The sequence below is a fragment of the Dipodomys merriami genome, unplaced genomic scaffold, assembly GCF_024711535.1.
Source record: "Dipodomys merriami isolate MVZ:Mamm:240054 unplaced genomic scaffold, mDipMer1.0.p SCAF_201, whole genome shotgun sequence".
Classification (NCBI taxonomy): domain Eukaryota; kingdom Metazoa; phylum Chordata; class Mammalia; order Rodentia; family Heteromyidae; genus Dipodomys; species Dipodomys merriami.
Genome location: NW_027203394.1, coordinates 1,853,467 through 1,871,925, shown reverse-complemented (window position 1 = coordinate 1,871,925; position 18,459 = coordinate 1,853,467). Strand labels below are relative to the sequence as shown.

At 43.1% G+C, this 18,459-nt stretch overlaps 1 protein-coding gene across 1 annotated transcript in view; it reads right to left on the bottom strand.

Moving 5' to 3' along the window:
* Positions 1-3,989: 3,989 nt before the first annotated feature.
* The window catches only part of Hsd17b4 (hydroxysteroid 17-beta dehydrogenase 4), a 56,746-nt gene continuing 42,276 nt past the window's right edge, over positions 3,990-18,459 (bottom strand). The window contains exons 20-24 of the mRNA XM_070031539.1: positions 17,615-17,701; positions 15,383-15,469; positions 12,946-13,084; positions 8,660-8,787; positions 3,990-4,400 (exon numbers count right to left, since the gene is read on the bottom strand). Of these exons, the coding sequence (XP_069887640.1) occupies positions 4,311-4,400; positions 8,660-8,787; positions 12,946-13,084; positions 15,383-15,469; positions 17,615-17,701 (531 nt within the window). The 3' untranslated portion in view covers positions 3,990-4,310. The remainder of the gene's footprint in view (positions 4,401-8,659; positions 8,788-12,945; positions 13,085-15,382; positions 15,470-17,614; positions 17,702-18,459) is intronic.

Here is an 18,459-nt window from a genome sequence, read left to right as displayed (position 1 = left end):
CCTGAGAGAAACAGCGTGATTACAGGACTTTCGTGGATGCAGGTCTTCAGAGTCAGTCCATGGCCGGCTGGCTGACTTGTGTCTGGGCCTGTGGTGAAGCCCTACCCAAAACATATGCAACCTTCAGGGCTTTGTTTTGCTAGATAGCTCCTCTCATTCTTTCCGTCTTTATCCATTCATAAAGAGTTCTAAGAATTTCACATTTCAAACAAAGCAGGCAGCTTCCAGGTCCACATCTTATAACTTAACGTTGAAAGGTAGCGTGATGGAGAGCAGCTTATCTTCCTTTCTGGTTTTAACTTCTGAGTCTGGAATAATGCAATTTCCCTGTCTTCTTACCTATCCTGCTTCATTTCCCTCTCAACCACGTTGGTCTCTTTTCATCTCGAAAAGTTCAGAGAATCAATGGTCCATCTTCTACAGCCGTTTTATGCTGAAAGTGGATTGTTGGGCCTGCCTGGAAAAAGGAGCCAAAAAGTAATTTCCTTATCTAATTTAAGAGGAGACATGAGAAATTCTGTTGTCAAGCTGCAATAATGACCCAGGTCTTAATAATCCTTATATTATGAAGTGAAATGCTTACATCACTGGATGCTACACTCATATCCTCTGTGTATTGTCTGCAACAATTATATAAGGTGTTACTGAAGATTTATTTCCATAGTCTGTCTCGTCTGACTCAAACCCATGAGAAGGGCCAGTAACCAGGAGAATAGATCCTTAGGGAGCACCGGGAGAGCCTGGTGCAGCAAGCCCAGGTCTCACATTTCCTCCCTTGTAAACCAATTTTTAACCAACTCTACAAAGCAGGAGGGCTTTATTCTCCCCTGCTAGGATTATAGACGTGAGCCATCAGCACCCAGCTAATTTTCTCCTGCCTCACAAGCAAAAATCAAAGTCAATAGATTATTCCAGAAACATTTCAGCCCTGCCCTGAATTTCCAATATGGTGTTCTACTTTCCCAAATCAGTTCCTCCCATGCCCCAGGAAAGCCAGAGCCCTCCAGCATTACTAGTAACTATGAAAGGCAGCTGGTGAAGAACAAAATCGAGGCATTCATTGGGCTAGATAGACTGGATTCATTCAGCCCTATTGAATCTAAAGTCTCTCTCTTTGTTTTTTTGGTGGGTTGTGGGGCTTGAACTCTAGGCCTGGGCCTTGTCCCTCAGCTCTTCAGATCAAAGCTAGCACTCTACCACCTTGAGCCACAGCACCACTTCTGGTTTTCTGGTGATTTATTTTGAGATAAGAGTGATCTCATGGGCTGGCTTTGAACCATGATCCTCAGATCTCAGCCTCCTGAATGGCTAGGATGACAGGTGTGAGCCACCAGCGCCCAGTTCAGGCTCTAATGTCTGATCAACCTTTTCTGCAGCTTCTAAGTTTCTGTGGATACCATAATTTTTAAAAAAAATTGTAGACTTGGTATTTTAGTTGCAACAATTAATGGTGCTTTTTTCATATTTGTCAGTTTATTTTCAATTAGTCAAAACTCATGACTTACCATGGGTTTGGAATAACAAAATTTGAATAATACTAATACCTCACAACCCAAAATACATTTCTTGTCCGATTGTACCTTTACTATAGGAAAGTGTTTCTTTAATCTTGTTTTTTGGGGGGAGGAGGGGGTCCGGTCCTGGGGCCTGAACTCTGGGTCTGGGCGCTGTCCCTCAGCTCTTCAGCTCAAGGCTAGTGCTCTACCACTTGAGCCACAGCGCCACTTCTGGCTTTTTTCTTTTTGCTTATGTGGTGTTGAGGAATCGAACCCAGGGCCTCAGGCATGCAAGGCAAGCGCTCTACCACTGAGCCACCTTCCCAGCCCTCTTTAATAATCTTTAAACCAATCCTTTCCTGTTTATTTCCCTAAAAATGTAAGACCATTAGCTGTCAATTGTCTGGTGTTTATCATAAAAGCTTAAAATTTTAATGGAGCCATTGTAAGTTCTGCATATTTAACTAACTAAAAGTATAGCTACATTAATGTTTTAAATGCAGAGCCTACCAAACAAGCATGCCTTTAGAGTTTTTTTGGGTGAGTTGGAGTTAACTCCTGCACCGTGCATCCAGACCTCCTAAACTCTGGGAAAGGCTGATTAGGTACAAAGACGGCCTGTTGTTTCCAAACCTGCCACTTGATAGCAGTGTGGTCTTGAGGAAGTTATTTAACCTCCCTGAACCTGGATCATTATCTTTAGAATAGGGATATTTAGGTAATAATTGTTGGTGTCATGAAACTAATGTGTCACTCACGCAGAGCCAAGTGCTGGTGGCTCACACCTGTAATCCTAGCTTCTCAGGAGGCTGAGATCTGAGGACTGAGATTCTAAGCCAGGAAAGGCTGATACTCTTATCTCCAGTTAACCACCTAAAAGGTGAAAGTGGAACTGTGGTTCAAGTGGTATAGCACTAGCCTTGTACGAAAAAAAGCTCAGGCAGTGCTCAACCCCAGGACCTGCACCAAGGGAAAAAAAAAACAAAACCTTCACACAGAGAAATGCCCATGGTGGACAATTACAGACATTACTTTCCTTTTCTAGCCTCCTTCCTAAACTTCTACTTCTTTGTCTTGAATACATTCAGAAACAGAAATCTTTAAGCATACACATTGAAACACTTGTTAACTATGAAAAGAAACTATAAAAAGGTCGTGGGGCCTGAACTCTGGGCCTAGGTGCTGTCCCTCAGCTCTCTTCAGCTCAAAGCTAGCACTCTACCACTTGAGCCACAGCGCCACTTCCGGCTTTTTTCTTTTTGCTTATGTGTTGCTGAGCAATCGAACCCAGGGCCTCATGCATTGCAAGGCAAGTGCTCTACCACTGAGCCACCTTCCCAGCCCTGTTCTGCTACTTTAAAACATTTCTAAGTATGGAATGATACTATCTACAAACTGGGAAACAACTTATTTCATTTCCCTTTTTCTTGCCTAACTGCCCTGGCTAAAATTTCCAGTAGTGTATCAAATAAGAGCAGTCAAGAATACACACCTTTTGCCGGGCGCTGGTGGCTCACGCCTGTAATCCTAGCTACTCAGGAGGCTGAGATCTGAGGATCGCGGTTCAAAGCCAGCCCTGGCAGGAAAGACTGTGAGACTCCTATCTCCAATAAACCACCAGAAAACCAGAAGTGGCGCTGTAGCTCAAGTGGTAGAGTGCTTGCCTTGAGCTGAAGAGCTGAGGGACAGCGCCCAGGCCCAGAGTTCAAGCCCCACGACCGACCAAAAAAAAAAAAAATGAATACACACCTTTGTATAGTTTTGACCTTAGAGGAAATGCTGATTTTCTCCAGTAGGATGCTGTCATGATGATAATGTTGCCCGCTATAGCCTTTACTGCATTGCTTCCTAAATCTAATTTGTTCTGGGATTTGATCTGGTCTTTAATTTCATCAGTTGCTTTTCTCTATTCAAATATTATACAACATTTTATCCTTCGTTCTGTTTATATGATGTATGTCTGTCTTCATGTGTTGAGTTCATCCATGTAATCACTTGTTGAATTCTATCTGCTAGCTATTTTTTCTTTTTCGCCTATTGCGTTTGTGTGCTCTTTTAATTATCTTCAGCTGTACCGAGAGGTTTCAGTTATTTTGTGAGAACTTTTCCATTTATTTCTGTACAATCTTCTTTGTCAGGTCTTAGTAATGACATTGCTGGCCACCTTGTACAATGAGTTTGGAAGTGTTCTGAATCGTATAGAATAGTCATTACTTCATTAAAAGTCTAGGTAAAATCCAGCAGTGACGCCACGTACTGTCCTGGGATTTTCTTTGGTAACTTACTATCAATCTTGGTGTGTCTGTGTATGTGTGTATACATATAAAATATGGTTTTTTCATGTCATTATGGTTAATTCTGGAAGGTTATATGTGCCTAAAAATCTGAAAATATTGTCATTTCTCCTGTGTTTTAGATTCAGTCACTTCTGCAAAATAACCAAGTATGAACAATGTGTAGCTACAGAGACATTCATGTTAAAACCAGTGTCAGTAAAGGTCTCAAAGCAGCTTTTATTGATTTTCCCTTTCAAGTTACAATTGCTATTACAGGTTCTAAAGAAACTGGACTCATGAGAATTTATTATGAAGATAATAAGATAAGATCTGGTAGCAGAATTATGTGCTAGATTACAGTTTCTTGTAAAAATAATATGTGAAAAATTAGTAGAAAATGAAAATCTGAAAAGGTACCTGAACCCTGAACCCTTAGGCAGTTTTCCCTGTATTTTATTTAGTTTCACCCCTTCTGCAGCATGACGACCATATGGGTGAAGAGGCGAAGCACTGTAATTAAGTCTGGCGGGCAGGACTCTCAGAGCTTAGCGTAGTCTTTGAGGATCATCTGAAGTTTCTGGCTCAGCATGATGTTCCCTTTGGCCTTCAGTCGGCCACTGAAGAAGGCCTGGGAAGGAGATTGGAAAGAGAACCAATGGTTAGTTAGCACAGTACGCTTCCTTTCTTGTTAAAGACACTGGTTCAGAGTGTGTACGGCTGAGCTGATAACACGGGACTGCAGGGCGGGTGTAAGCAATGACAGCTTCATAATAGACAGCGGTCACATTTTTAGATGCCTGAAAAAAATAAGACTCCTGTGTGTGTTCTAGAAAACCAGAGAATCATTTATCTGCACTGACATGTCTGGGAATTCTGTTTCAACCTGTGCTGTCTTTACTCTGTTCTGACACATGAATTTAGGACTAGGTAGATAAAGAGCTGTACTGTATCCCTAATAACAAGTCCAGAACTTTAAAAGCAGATTAACAATGTTTATTGTACTTAAGCCAGGAAATAATAAAAAGGATCATGTGTAGCCCTATGGTAAATAATGGCATTGTTAGCATTAGTCTTTCTTTGTGTGACTTGATTCACACAGCATCTGAAGTTCTCTAGTTCCATTCATTTTGCTGCAAATGATACAAAGTCCTTCCTTATGGCTGAATACTCCATAGTTTATGCACACCACATTTCCCTTATCTACTCTTGCTGGCATGCAGCCAGGCTTATTTTGTATCTTAGCTTCTGTAAACAGTGCCACAATAAACACACATAAACTCCTTTCTATGATGACACCATTGATTTTGGAGATACACCCAGGCTTAGTGTTAACAGGGTCATATAGTAGTGCTGTTTTTAGTTTGAGGCCACCTGTATACTGTATACTGATTTCCAAAGTAATTGTACTACACATCACCAGTGGTGTGGAAGGGTTTCTTTTCCCCAACAGCATCTGTTATTCTTGCTTGATTTTAATAGTCATTCTAACCAGGCTGAGATAGTACCTCACTGTAGTTTGGTTTTTGTGTCCGTACTGGGGCTTGAACTCAGGGACTAGAGCTGACACTCTACCACTTGGCTAGGTTTTTGGCTGGTTAACTGGAGATAAGTGTCTTAAGGTTTTGTCTGCCTACGGTGGCTCCAAAGGGCATGAATCATTCAGATTCACTTTCAATTTTGACTTGCATTCCTGGTTGCTGATTTATCAAGCTCTTCTGTATTTTGCCGGCCATCTGTATCTCTTCTTTCAGGGCATCTTTTCATACAGCTTGCCTCTTTGTAAGCGGATTACCTTTTCTGTCACGTGATGGGCTCAGCAGAATCCCCCCATTCACACTGTGAACTATTTCCTTTGCTGCACACAGCCATTCTGTTGCAGATGCTTTTCAACTTCTGCTTTTGTTTCCTGGGCTCTTGGAGGCCATCTGGAAAGTCATCCCTGCCCTAACACCACCGAGCTAGGGCTCTCCCTCGGCTTTCCTGAGTATGTTCTCCTACATGAGTCTTGGACCCATTTTCGAGCTGGCTTTTGTAGAGATTGAGATGGGGTCAGGTTCCAGCATGACTGAAGAGGCTGTCCTTTCTTCAACACACACGTTACGTGCCTGTTGGGAATCAGGTGGCTGGAGACCTGTGAGTTTACTTCTAAGTCCTTTACTGCTGGCTCTGTGACTTGCAACCAGGACTGTTCACGACTGCTTTGGCTATCCAGAGTCCATTTGCCTCCACAGGCATCTTAGGGTGGTTTTCTGTGACTCACTGGTATTTTAATGGGGATTTCACTGTGTAGAATGGGGATAGGTGAGCCGTGCTTGTCTTATTCCTGACACAAGAAAGCACATTCAGCTTTTTCCCTCGTATGCTGGCTGCAGGTTTTCTGCTCTGGAGTATGAATCCTCTGTGCCTGAGGATTCCTCAAGTGCAATGTATAGATCACTTGTGTCCAGAAATTTGTCCATTTCCTTCCTCTGAGTTTTTTCATTTGTTAGCATAGGTTTTGAAAATAACACTCAAGACACTGGAAATGCAAAGTCTCCCTTTCCATCTCTAGCTTTTTATGTTGGTACTGTGTACAGCTAGCTAATCATTTGTTGATCATTTTTTCAAAGATTTTTGCTACGCTGATCTGTTAACTTGTTCTCTTCGACTCCATTTCATTTATTTCTGCACTGACTGGTTGAAGGACTTCAAATTCAGATACCAGGTGCCTTCTCAAGGTGGACCCTGGCTGCAGTATTCTGTCCTTCTCCAAAACCAGGTTGCCATGCAGAGTTCAAGTTACTGTCTACACAAACTATAACCCTGTAATGGTGGCTCGGACTGCCAGAACCTGCACTGAGCTATGCTCACTGACAAGCGTACATCCGTTGCTTTGGTGCTTTGTGAAGGAGCCAGTGCCGTTAAACAGTGTTACTCTCCTCTCACCATCATTCCCTTTAATCTCATGTTTATAGGACCCTTCTATGTGGTCTGCCAAGCAAGAGTTCCAATTTCTACTCAACTGCACTTCTGGATTGCTTTTCATGTTCAATCTACTTAAGTATTAACCGGGTGTCTGTAGGGTACTGGACAGTATTCTATGCTCAGGACAGATGTCAACCTCTCTTATCATAAGTTAACATAAAGCTAGGAAGTACAAAACGGTAATCAAATAATTAAAACCTGTTATGAACTCTATGAGGGGAAAAAAAACAGGATGCCATTTGCGTCCAGCAGGAGGGAACTCCTCTGGTTGCTAGGGAAGAATTCTAGAAGAGATACACGGGAAGAACTAAGAGGAAGGGCGTGTCAGTAGCATGATGGGTGAGTGGTGGGGGAGAAGTCCAGAAAGGTGAGCAAGGGGAAATCACACCGGACAGCCTCCCAGGACGCTGTGAATGTTTTCATCAGGAACAGCATTGCCTGATTAGTCTGAAGTCGTGGGTAGACAGGCTGGACAGCAAAGACAGCATTAGGAGAAGACATTCTAGGGTCATGCCACCCTGACCACGCCCCATCTCACCCGATCTCGGAAGCTAAGCAGGGCCAGGCCTGGTTAGTACGTGGAAGACAACAGGTGAGAGGTGATGGGAAATGGACCTTTTTCTCATCCCAAGAGATAAAATTAAAGCAGTTCTTACATTTTTACATGTTTTGTGCCACTTAAAGAACCAAACATAGTTTAAGGGGAGAGGCCAACATAGAACACACAGAAGTCTTTAAATGTCAGGTGTTAGAGCTCATGTTCTAAGTTTAATGAACAAGGAGACTGGGCATCAGAGGTGGAGAGTGAAAAGTAGGGCACATGTCACACAGGCTCGAGGATGAAGGCATGGGCATGGAGAGCGTAAGACACAGAAAAGACAGAGAGATCTGTTCACAGGCTTGATCATACAGAAGCCTGACTTGCACAGACCTCTATCAGAGGAGTGGTAGCTGCAGGAGCAGATGAGGGACAAAGAGCAGCAGGTGGCTATATGGCTACTGAGCATTAAGAGCAGACCTCAGTGGCCAGACACACACATTCTAAGCATAACATAGACATTGTGAAGCAGTAACTATCACCAATAGCACCAACATTTTCATACTGATTACATACTGTAATTATAGTATTTGTAGGTTCTAGGCTGAATGTTTTTTGAAGTGCACCTTCGTAACATTCTTTAATATGTCTACTGGATACTGCTGGTTTAAGCCACCCTTTTTGTAAAAAGTTGTAGACAAATGTATACACCAATATGTTGGATAAGTGTCTGATATGGGAGAAAAGGCTTAAAATTGAGATGTTAACATTGCCTTAAGCCACAGGGAGCTATGCAGTAGAAGGGAAATGGATACGTCTGTTCCCAAGGTTTCAAAGAATTACTAGACCTTTACATTGAGAATGAGTTTCTTCATGGGCACTGGTTGCTCACGTCACTACTCGAAAGGTTAAGATCTAAGAACTGTAGTTCCAAAGCAGCCCAGAAAGGAAAGTCTTTAAGACTCTGACCTCCAATTAACTACCAAAAAAAGCCAGAAGTGAAGCTGTGGTTCAAGTGATAGAGTGCTATCCTAGAGGACAGTGCCCAGGCCCTGAGTTCAAGCCCCAGGACTGGCAGAAAAAAAAAAAAAGTCTTGTTTTATGTAGTACCCACTAATTCATAGGGTTTTTTGGACTAATGACATTAAGAAGTCTTTATAAGAAGCCTTTGTTGTTACTAGTGTATGGTGAAGAGGAACTCCATCCAAGAATGGATGTCAACTGAAAATAAGTAATCTATAATCTGTCAGCCAGGTGTAAGTGCCAACTCTGTCTCTTCAGAGTCTGAGGGAATCTTAGAAATCCCCAACTGGGAGTCAGATCAACTTGACCTGCCATTATCAAGCAGGAAGAATAACGCTGAGTAGAAGTTAGGGGAGCATTACCTTCTGGGGGTCGAGCCTGCCCAGGACCACCTCCATGAAGTCTTCATCTGAAATGATGATCGTGACATCGGCAGCGACTTCTGCAGGGCCTGGATACACTTTTCCAGCATCGCTTTTCAGGTCAATAGCTGGAGAGGCAGGAAAAAAAACCACTGTAACCAGACGAAGTGGTTTTTATAACCTGCAAGTCTAATCAGGAGCTTGTTCTACACGATTTTACACATCATCTGTCATTTAGAAAATCTTACAAGTTCTTCAAAGCAGTGAAATCAGCAATGTTTCCTAAATGAAGAAGTTGGTATAAGATGCTATGAGTATTAGCTCAGAGAGAATAAGGAAGTAAAGTTCCTGGAATGTGTAATTAAGGCCTCTGAATTTAAAGACCCCAGTCAGCACAGCAGGAAAGCGGAATTCAGAAGTTTCATGTTCAAACACCTGAATCCATCAAACACCCTGCATATGAGTAGCAAGGCAATAAAGACTGACCATGCTCCAGCTGTATGTTTTGCATTTAACACTATGAATACTGTGAAAACTTTTTAAGCTGTAAATGTTTCTTTAACAAAGCTTTGTTAGCAGAAGGACTAACTGCTCCAAAACCATATAAAATTTATGAAGCGTTAGCTGAAGCCACACTTTAGAAAGTCTGAGTTTGGCTGGAGGTGAGGGGTAGAACACCTGCTTCATGTACTGACAAATTTTAAATAAAGTGTGAGCTGCCCATGGATGAAAACCCAGGTCCAGTCCTATAGCACGTCACACAGCACGTAAAAGCTTTAAGGTCCACTTACATTCCAACAAAATGCACAGCACATTATTTGTCTAGTCATGAGATGACAGACTGTGTGACTAGACTTGAAGCCAGTCTGGAGGCACGGCTCAAGTGCTAGAGCTCTCTATGAGCAAAGCCATTCATGATTACTCCAATCACACTATAGGTCAGTTAAATAAAGATGAATCTCACACAAGTTCAGCTCAGGTTTTGCTAACACTGGAAAGAAAAAACTTCATTTTCAGAGCTTTGGGGCTTTACGAGTTTCAGCTCAAAGTAAATGTTTAATTTTCAGAAGTAAATTATTCTGCAGTCTGCAGAAAGCCTGTTTTCATTCTCCTTATTGCTTTGTTTTTTCATTTCCTTTAGATTTTTACTGTTGCACAGAACAACTTCTGACTGGTTTTAGAAATAATACTGTAAAATAGTTAACTGTTGTATCTCAATGGTATATATCATTACCATATATTGTACCCAGATATAGGAGTGTTTGCTGACATTTATCTTAATAGAGGGTAAAAGCAATCCTACTTCATCTAAACTAAACTTTCTGCAATGCTTTTAGCAAATAAGATATCCATAGATCTAGAGGAGCTGGGAAAGAACAAATAAACCGTCACAGAAGCCCCAGGGGAGATATAGTGATAACCACACTGCATAAGTGACAAGCAAACAGACTTTAAACTTACTTAGCTAAGAATCCCTACAAAAGTGAGCCTTTACTCAAATGAGTAAAAGCAATACCTGTGGACATAGGGTATTGGAAAACCGAATCTGAATATGCCCAGGCATTCAGTTCCACCCGAGTAGTAAAAATGCAGATGGCACAAGAGCTGCGTTCTTGCTATTATAACAGCTATTCATCCTGACCCAGTCACCCACCCAGGGATCAAGATGGCTTGTATTAGTCTGTTCTAAAGCTATACTTCCTAGAGTTAGAAATAAGCTACAAATATACGTGAAAGTGGGGCTTCTTTCCCAAAAGAAACTTGGAAGCCCTCTCTTGGCTTCCTCTCGGTGGCTCCCTTTTGGCCCACAGGAAGGACGAAGGGCTCTGCAGTAGCTCAGCAAGGCAGAAGCCACGCTGCTCCCCTCCTCCCCTGGAACAGTGTCAAAGGGCTAACCCTCAAGACACAGCCACAGCCTCTCCCTTCAGTCAGAATCAAGGGTGGTCTGGCTAAGGAAACCATACCCATGCTTTCCGGTCAAAGACTTCTCTCTGGGGGCTAGGAAGGTTGGCTCTCTGGGGGCTAGGAAAGTGGCTCAGTGCTAGCCTTGAGCTGAAGAGCTGAGGGACAGCATCCAGGCCCAGAGTTCTGGCCCCAGGAGTGGCCAAAAAAAAAAAAAAAAAAAGCTTCTCTCTGCACATACATCCTGCCAGACAAGTATTGTCCCTACAGGTGAGTGGGTGGCAGAATAGGGGACAAAAGGAAAAAATGGGACAGATGGGGAGCATCGTGATGAATTAGCAAGAATGGAAAGAGATGAGAGAAAGGACAGATGGAGAAGAATGCTTAGCAATGAGGAGGAATGGGGAAGGAGGGAGAGGCTAGGGAGGAGGGAGGATGGGAGGCAGGAAAGGATGGGAAGGAATCAAGGAGAAGCTGGAAAAGTGCGGGAGGAATGTGGCAAGAAAAGGAATAGGAAAGAATGGGGGAAACTGAGAAGTTCGAGGATTAAAGTAGGGAAGGAATAGCGACTGCGGGAGACTGGGAAGAACATGGAGGAACAGAAGAGGGAGAGGGACAAAGGGAGGACGGGGAGGTGGGTCAGATAAGACAAAGGCAAGGAACAGGAGAAAACAGAGGACGGACTGGGAAGGACGGGGAGAAATGTGACGAATGGACAAGAGGAAGGATGAACAAACGGAGTCCATCATCACAACCTAATGAAAGAATGGAAAAGAATTGGGGAGGAAGTAGGGGGAGGGAATGGGGAGAATGCCTGAGAATCAGAGAGGAATGAAATAAGAACAGGAACGAATGGGGGAAACGGTGAAGAATGAGGACCGAGGAAGGGCTGGGGAGGCTGGTCAGGAGCAAAGAGGGGGTGGAGAATCGGAAGAGTTGGGGCCAGTGCAGATGGGGAGGGAGAGGGCTGGGGAGGCCGGTCAGGAGCAAAGAGGGGGTGGAGAATCAGAAGAGTTGGGGCCAGTGCAGATGGGGAGGGAGAGGGCTGGGGAGGCCGGTCAGGAGCAAAGAGGGGGTGGAGAATCAGAAGAGTTGGGGCCAGTGCAGATGGGAAGGGGTGGAGAGGAATGAGCAAGAAGGATGAGAGAGGAGACTGAGGGGTGGAGAATCAGAAGAGTTGGGGCCAGTGCAGATGGGAAGGGGTGGAGAGGAATGAGCAAGAAGGATGAGAGAGGAGACTAGAAACGGGGAACTGCAGAAGAATGGGGTGGAGTCTGGGAGGCACAGCAATGGGGAAGGGTAGAGTGGTTAGCGAGGATGGGGAGCTGTCTGGAGAGGAGTGGGGTACAATGGGGAACAGGAAGGAATTGGGGAGGAGTGGCGAGGAACATAGGGAGGCATGTGGGATGGATGAGGAGGTTGGGGAAGAATGGCTCAGGCAAGCTGAGTTCAGAACACAAGGCCCTGAGTTTAATACCATCAAGCTATTACACATTGCTTTTCCCATTTATGAGAAAGACTGCTGAAAACTGCTTGACTAACAGGGAAAGAACTCTGTTCCTGGGACTTCCAGGTTAAAAAAGAGAGAGAAATTAAAAGATTTCAGTGAAAAATTAAATGAAAATATTATTTTCCTGTATCCTCTAATTATACTCCTTTCTTCACACAATGGTAGCCTTTGGAAGAGAATAGGACTGCTGTGTTTCCTCAGGAAGTCAGTCTACAATTAGATGCCTAGCCACCTTGCCAACACAGTGCCAGGACAGATAACTTCCTGGACAGATCAAGTAGCTTTGACTACAGCATACGGATGTCAATGAAATAAATTACAATTTCATAGTGATAATAGTTGAGACAATTCAGAGTATTGTTTTGGGACACAGAATTCTCAAATGACTCACAAGTATTTCATTTGACTAGAGTTAAAGCAGCTGACTGTTTCTAATGGACAGGTCCATTCCAGGACCTGTCCACTTGGGGACTCAGAACGCTCGGGTTCCTTTTGCAAAATGGCACTGCATTTGCATGGAACCCACGCAGAAACCTCTGGACAGCTTGTAACGCCCAGTACAATGTAAATAAACACTGAGTTGTTTAGAGACAGAGACAAGAAAAACATGGAGCCACAGACCCAGCTGCATTTCCCATCTGTGGCTGACTAAAACCACAAGTGTGAGACCATGCATGTGGAGTGCCAACTGCATGAACATTACAATGAAATCTTTAAAACACAGTTTTCATTGTTTCCCTCTCTATTTAGGAAAAACTACAAGGGTTTGGAGGCTCCAAACCCTGAGGAGAAGCTTACCTAAGAAGGTCAAAGGCAGAGTCTTTAACTCTCCGCCCACAGTTTTATTACAGCATTAGAGTCAGGGCCCACTTACTCCACTTGGCCACAGTGTTTCCACCTTGAGTGATGTGCCACTCAAACACAGCGTGGACTTTCTTCACCACCTCACGCCCAACCTCCTTCAGGCGCCGGCCTATCTCCTCAAAAACAAGAGCGCTCTGGAGCTGGCCATTCTGCCAAGAAGACAAAGTGTGAACTTTAATACTCTGACAATCTGAGGGCGAAGATGATTGTGAGCATATGCCATTAAAGGGGGGGGGGGGTATTTTTTAGAATCCTAGACTTTTTAACCACTGAGTTTCAGGCAATTTGGGTGACAAAAGTTTCATAGGAGGCATGTCTTGTACATAAAGAGCAATTACATGCTCCACTGTTTGTTTTTGTTTTTTGTAGGTCATGGGTCTTGAACTCTGGGCTTGGGCACTATCCCTGCATTCTTCAGCTCAAGGTGAGCACTCTACCGGTTGAGCCACAGCACCACTTCCAGTTTTCTAGTGGTTAGTTGGAGGTAAGAGTCTCACTGACTTTTCTGCCCGGGCTGGCTTTGAACGGTGATCCTCAGATCTTAGCCTCCTCAATTGCTGTAATTGGCTGGGATAACAAACACTGTTACAGAAACCAAAATTTAAAGCCACAGATCACTGCATTTATAGTTACAAAAAACCCAAAAAGAAAGCTGCATCTCTCCTTTACTAGACAACTCAAAAATAGAGGTTTAAACATGAAGGCCATGATAATTCTAAAACATGAAAGTCTAAGTTAAGGCTTTTATGTGTGCTCTGAAACCCAGATTCCTAGGCCACCATGACCAAAGCTAGGGTTTATCTCCTGGGTAGAGTTGGTCTGGCGGGACATGGCCATGTTATTAAGCCATTATCAAGTCCTGTGCACTAGGTGGATGGGATATTCATTTGCTTTCACAAATCATTAGTCCTTCTCACCTTTTCTCTTGGGGGACTTAGCCACAGAAAGAACAGAGAGTTTGGAGTAGACTCAACCCTTACTGGCCTGAATTCAGTCTGCTTAGCACAGAGAGCCCCTCACCCTACCAGGCTTGCACCTCCAAACAGAGAAAACCAGGTCCTTCAGACGGATGGATCTGTGGTGTAATTTACTGGACCAAAGCACTTACTAAGTGGAGGGAAGGTCTCTGCAAAACATGCAGACTGTCCTCTGCCCGTCAAGTGCTGAGACTGGGCTGGGCCGCGGATGTCCTGTCCTCTTGCACGGTGAGAGGGACACACTCGGGTGCAGCCTTGTGAGAGCGCTGGGGGAGGCATCTGACCGGCCGGCTGAGAGCAGGAAGGAGCTGCTCAGGGCTTGGGTGCTAGCCGGAGGTTTGCTTTGGGTTTGTTTCCTCAAAGCTAGAGCTTACCACTTGAGCCACAGCTCTACTCAGAGCTTTTTGCTGGTTAACTGGAGGTAAGAGTATGGTAGCTTTCGTGTCCCGGCTCTTTGACCCATGATCCTCAGATCTCAGCCTCCTGAGTAGCTAGGATTACAGGTGTGAGCCACCAGCGCCTTCTTAATAAGAGGGTTCTCCTTTCAGCAAAACTTGGAATGGGGTTACCTGTGTCCCAAATTAACCTCAAAAAGATACTAAACAAGGAAGGTACTCACATCCTAAGGTCTACAAAACAGGACTAAGTCAGATGTAGCCTGAATTTCTCTATAGCAGTAAAATGTTGTATGTCTTCAATCTCAGATAATTTTTAAGAGATTTTAATTTGTGAGTATGTGGTAACATGGTTTATAACAGCAAAGATCACCAGTGTGAAAATCTCAACAATGACAAGTCATTTTATAGACAGAATATCTATTTATCAAGAGCCTTAACAAACGTTAATAGAGAATGCAGATGTTTCAACAAATACGCTGTTTTCATACCTGCACATAGATAGATAGATCTTTATATATCTATCTTTAACTCAAGCAAAAGATTATTTGGCCTTTTCGCCTATTTTTATCCAAAATATTGTTCAATGTAAAAAACTGATTTAGTCACTCAAACACTGGAGAATTTGTTTTCTCTTCAGAGATCCCAGGATCATGTAATAAGTCTGTTAAAACCTCATGCTGTCGGGGCTGGGAAGGTGGCTCAGTGGTAGAGCGCTTGCCTTGCATGCCTGAGGCCCTGGGTTCGATTCCTTAGCACCACATAAGCAAAAAGAAAAAAGCCGCAAGTGGCGCTGTGGCTCAAGTGGTAGAGCGCTAGCCTTGAGCTGAAGAGCTGAGGGACAGCGCCCAGGCCCAGAGTTCAGGCCCCACGACCGGACCCAAAAAAACAAAAAACTTCATGCTGTCAAAATATTCCTTTTCCCTCAATTGTTTTTGAATCAGTGTCCACATGAAGAATTGTGAATTTTTTCATACATCTTGACAGGAAAAAATGTGGCTTAAGCATTCATTCCTAAAATGCTGTCAGCTCAAATTCACAAATAAGGAAAAGCTTGGAGCAGTTTTGAACCTACCACAGAGGGTGTCTCAGCAGAAGCAGCTGAGGCTGGCACAAGGTCCACGTACGCATTTGAAATGACAATGGTGCCTGTTTCCTGCACCTGATGAAGAGTAGAAGAGGGGCAACAACAGTTTACTCTGATGGCTTCAATGGAAACACACTTTCACTGTAAATAACAACAGTCATATGAAAGATATTTGTATGAAAAAGGACAAAAGGCTAATGATGTATGGTACAAGAATAATAAGCATGAAGGCGTTTAAGATGATACAAATGTTATTAGCTATGGCTACAGAATCAACTAAAGCCCTTAAATCTTAGGATGATCAAGCCTCGCCCCCTAAAATAACAACCAAATGGGTCTGGATGAGCCTTGGGCTGTGGTGTTCAGGGGATTTTACTTTCCGAAACCTAAGTGGATTAATGAGGAGCCACAGATTCGAGAAGTGCTAGGAGAGATCAGGGCACAATGTCTACATGAGGTGGTACTCAAGGTATATTTGGTTCCTCTTACAGAGGGAAAGTGGCAAGGAACAGACCACCGTTCAGTTTTCAAAGTAGTAATTCTAGTTTCAGATTCCACAGTGAAAAGCATAAAAAGACTCCCCAAATGCACATCAGTAAGTTCCTTTCTTGTAATCAGTTCAAACATACTGCTTAGAAACACGTTTAATTATTTCTTAAAACATGGTGGAAAGGAAGTTAGGAGAAACGGAAGGAGTGAAGAAAGGACTCTTATGCATCACTAATAGAAAAGTGCACTTCTGATCTCGGGCAAAACAACAAATGCACTGAAAGGAAAGAAGGCTTTCTTGGAATGTCTTTAAATGGTAAGAATGCATTATTACTATTCCCTAGTCCTCCAAGTTTGTATTCATACAAATTATGTGTGGAATTCTGTGAAAATAAAAACTTAAAATACAACCATGGTCCTCAAAACTTCTGAGTTCATAATGTGGCTAATGCTTTGCCATTGAGACGCATCTCCAGTCTTATTTGCATATGCCTCATTTTTCAAGTAAGATATGAATGAATTCAAGGCGTGAAGCTCAATGGCAGAGCATTTGCCTTGCATTGGCAACACCCTGGATTCTATTGTCATAGCAGTAGGCTCTCCCTCCCCCCAAAAGAGAAATAACTAGAAAATGAGAGGGTTGCAGATATGCAACAAGGTTCAGAGAAAAGCCCGTGTGTGTGTGCGTGTGTGTGTGTGTTGGAGTTAAAAAGATTGACTCAGGCAGGTGTGGTTATACAAGCTTTGTGTGTGTGTGTGTGTGTGTGTGTGTGTGTGTGTGTGTTGGAGTTAAAAAGATTGACTCAGGCAGGTGTGGTTATACAAGCTTTTGTGTGTGTGTGTGTGTGTGTGTGTGTGTGTGTGTGCGCGCGCGCACGTGCGTGCGTGTGTGTGTGTGTGTGTGTGTGTGTGTGTGTTGGAGTTAAAAAGATTGACTCAGGCAGGTGTGGTTATACAAGCTTTTACCTCCAGAACTCAGGATGGCTGAAGTGGGAAGATCTCAAATTCAAGGCCAGAGCACATCTCCAGAGACAGACAGATACGGTCTCTGAGGTTGAACTAAAGGCATTACAACAGGAGAATTTGCCTAGTAAAATAACTGGTAGGTAACGCTAATCTGTGAGCAAGCAGCAGGAAGGAATTTTCGGCACTAAAACTACCATAGAAGCAGAAATTTGCAGTTATCAATTTAAGAGAAAAAAAAATGGGTAAAAGGCCCCGGACTCCCAGCTGGGCACCTTCTCAGCCCCACCGCCTGCTGTGTGGCCAGCAGCAAGTTAGGAACAGATTTTCTGAAGCCTGTCTTACAACATCAACAAATCAGAGTCCACAAAATGACCAAGCCAAAAAGTGTTAGTTAACAAAAATTATTTTTTAAAAACATTCTTAAAAAATGACCTTGTAGTAATTTACAAGAACACCAATAACTCCCTCAAAACACTCTAATGGATACACTTTTATTCACTAAACCACTAGTGTTTCTAATTCTCCCTTGTACTAGGGGTTTGCAAGATGTTGCAAGATCTTTCATTAATGAGATAAAGCATAAGCAAAAAAAGGTCCATAAAGCATCTAATTTTCAACTACAATTAGTGATGTAAAAAGAAACATCTAGTTTCTATCTCATATGCACATAGTGGTAACCAAGAAACAAAACAGTGTTGAGAATGAAATCATATAGAGCTTAAAGAGAGCAACAAAGCAAAGCTCCGCCAACCCTAGCATTCATACCTTGGTTTGAAAATGAATTCTGTTTCCTTCCTTCCACATTTCAGTTTGTAGAGTTTGACCTGGATACACTGGTTTTGCAAAACGAGCCTTTAAAAAACAGCATTTGGGAGTTAAAAAGTTTTAAATGAAACTTCTACTTGTGGGGGAAATTTGGGAGGCCAATGAGTAAAAAGGGAAGAAAACACAAAAAGCTATGTGAAAACACTAACAAAGAGAACTGCATGGTACAATGTCTTTCCAAGTACAAAATCAGCAAGTAATGTCTACCAACGAACTTTGAAAACCATTATCATATTTAAGTACAGTCACTTGAAAGTGGTACTAAGTCAGTCTGGGAAACACAAGGCAAAACTTTTTGGCTCATACTTTACTGTTGGTGCACACATGACTGGATAATAAAAATAACAGAGTTCTATCCAAGGCAAGGTATCTTCTAGCTGTGCAGGGGGAAAAAAACCAGTGCAACTTTATGGTGCCATTTGATGCTGCTGTCAACAGTTTACGTAAAGATGCATTTTTTCCCCCCTGGGTCTCTGAAGCAGGGTCTTCCTGAGTGACCCAGGCTGGGCTTGAGAATGCAGCCCTACCTCGGCTTGCCCTGTGCCAGGGTGAACAACGTGCGTCTCCACACCTGAGTGAGTGTACATCTTTCACTTATGCAAAAATATTGTAGGCACAGGTGAAAGCCTGTGAATAATCCTGAATCTACTAAAGCTCATGTGCAGCCATCAGGAGCTACGGATGCATGTTTTTATCAGAATCCAAATAGAGCCCCTTCACACTTTTAGTTAAATTACGACAGACTATCAAACAGAAAAAGCAGATCTGAAGGTTTTAAAAGTTGA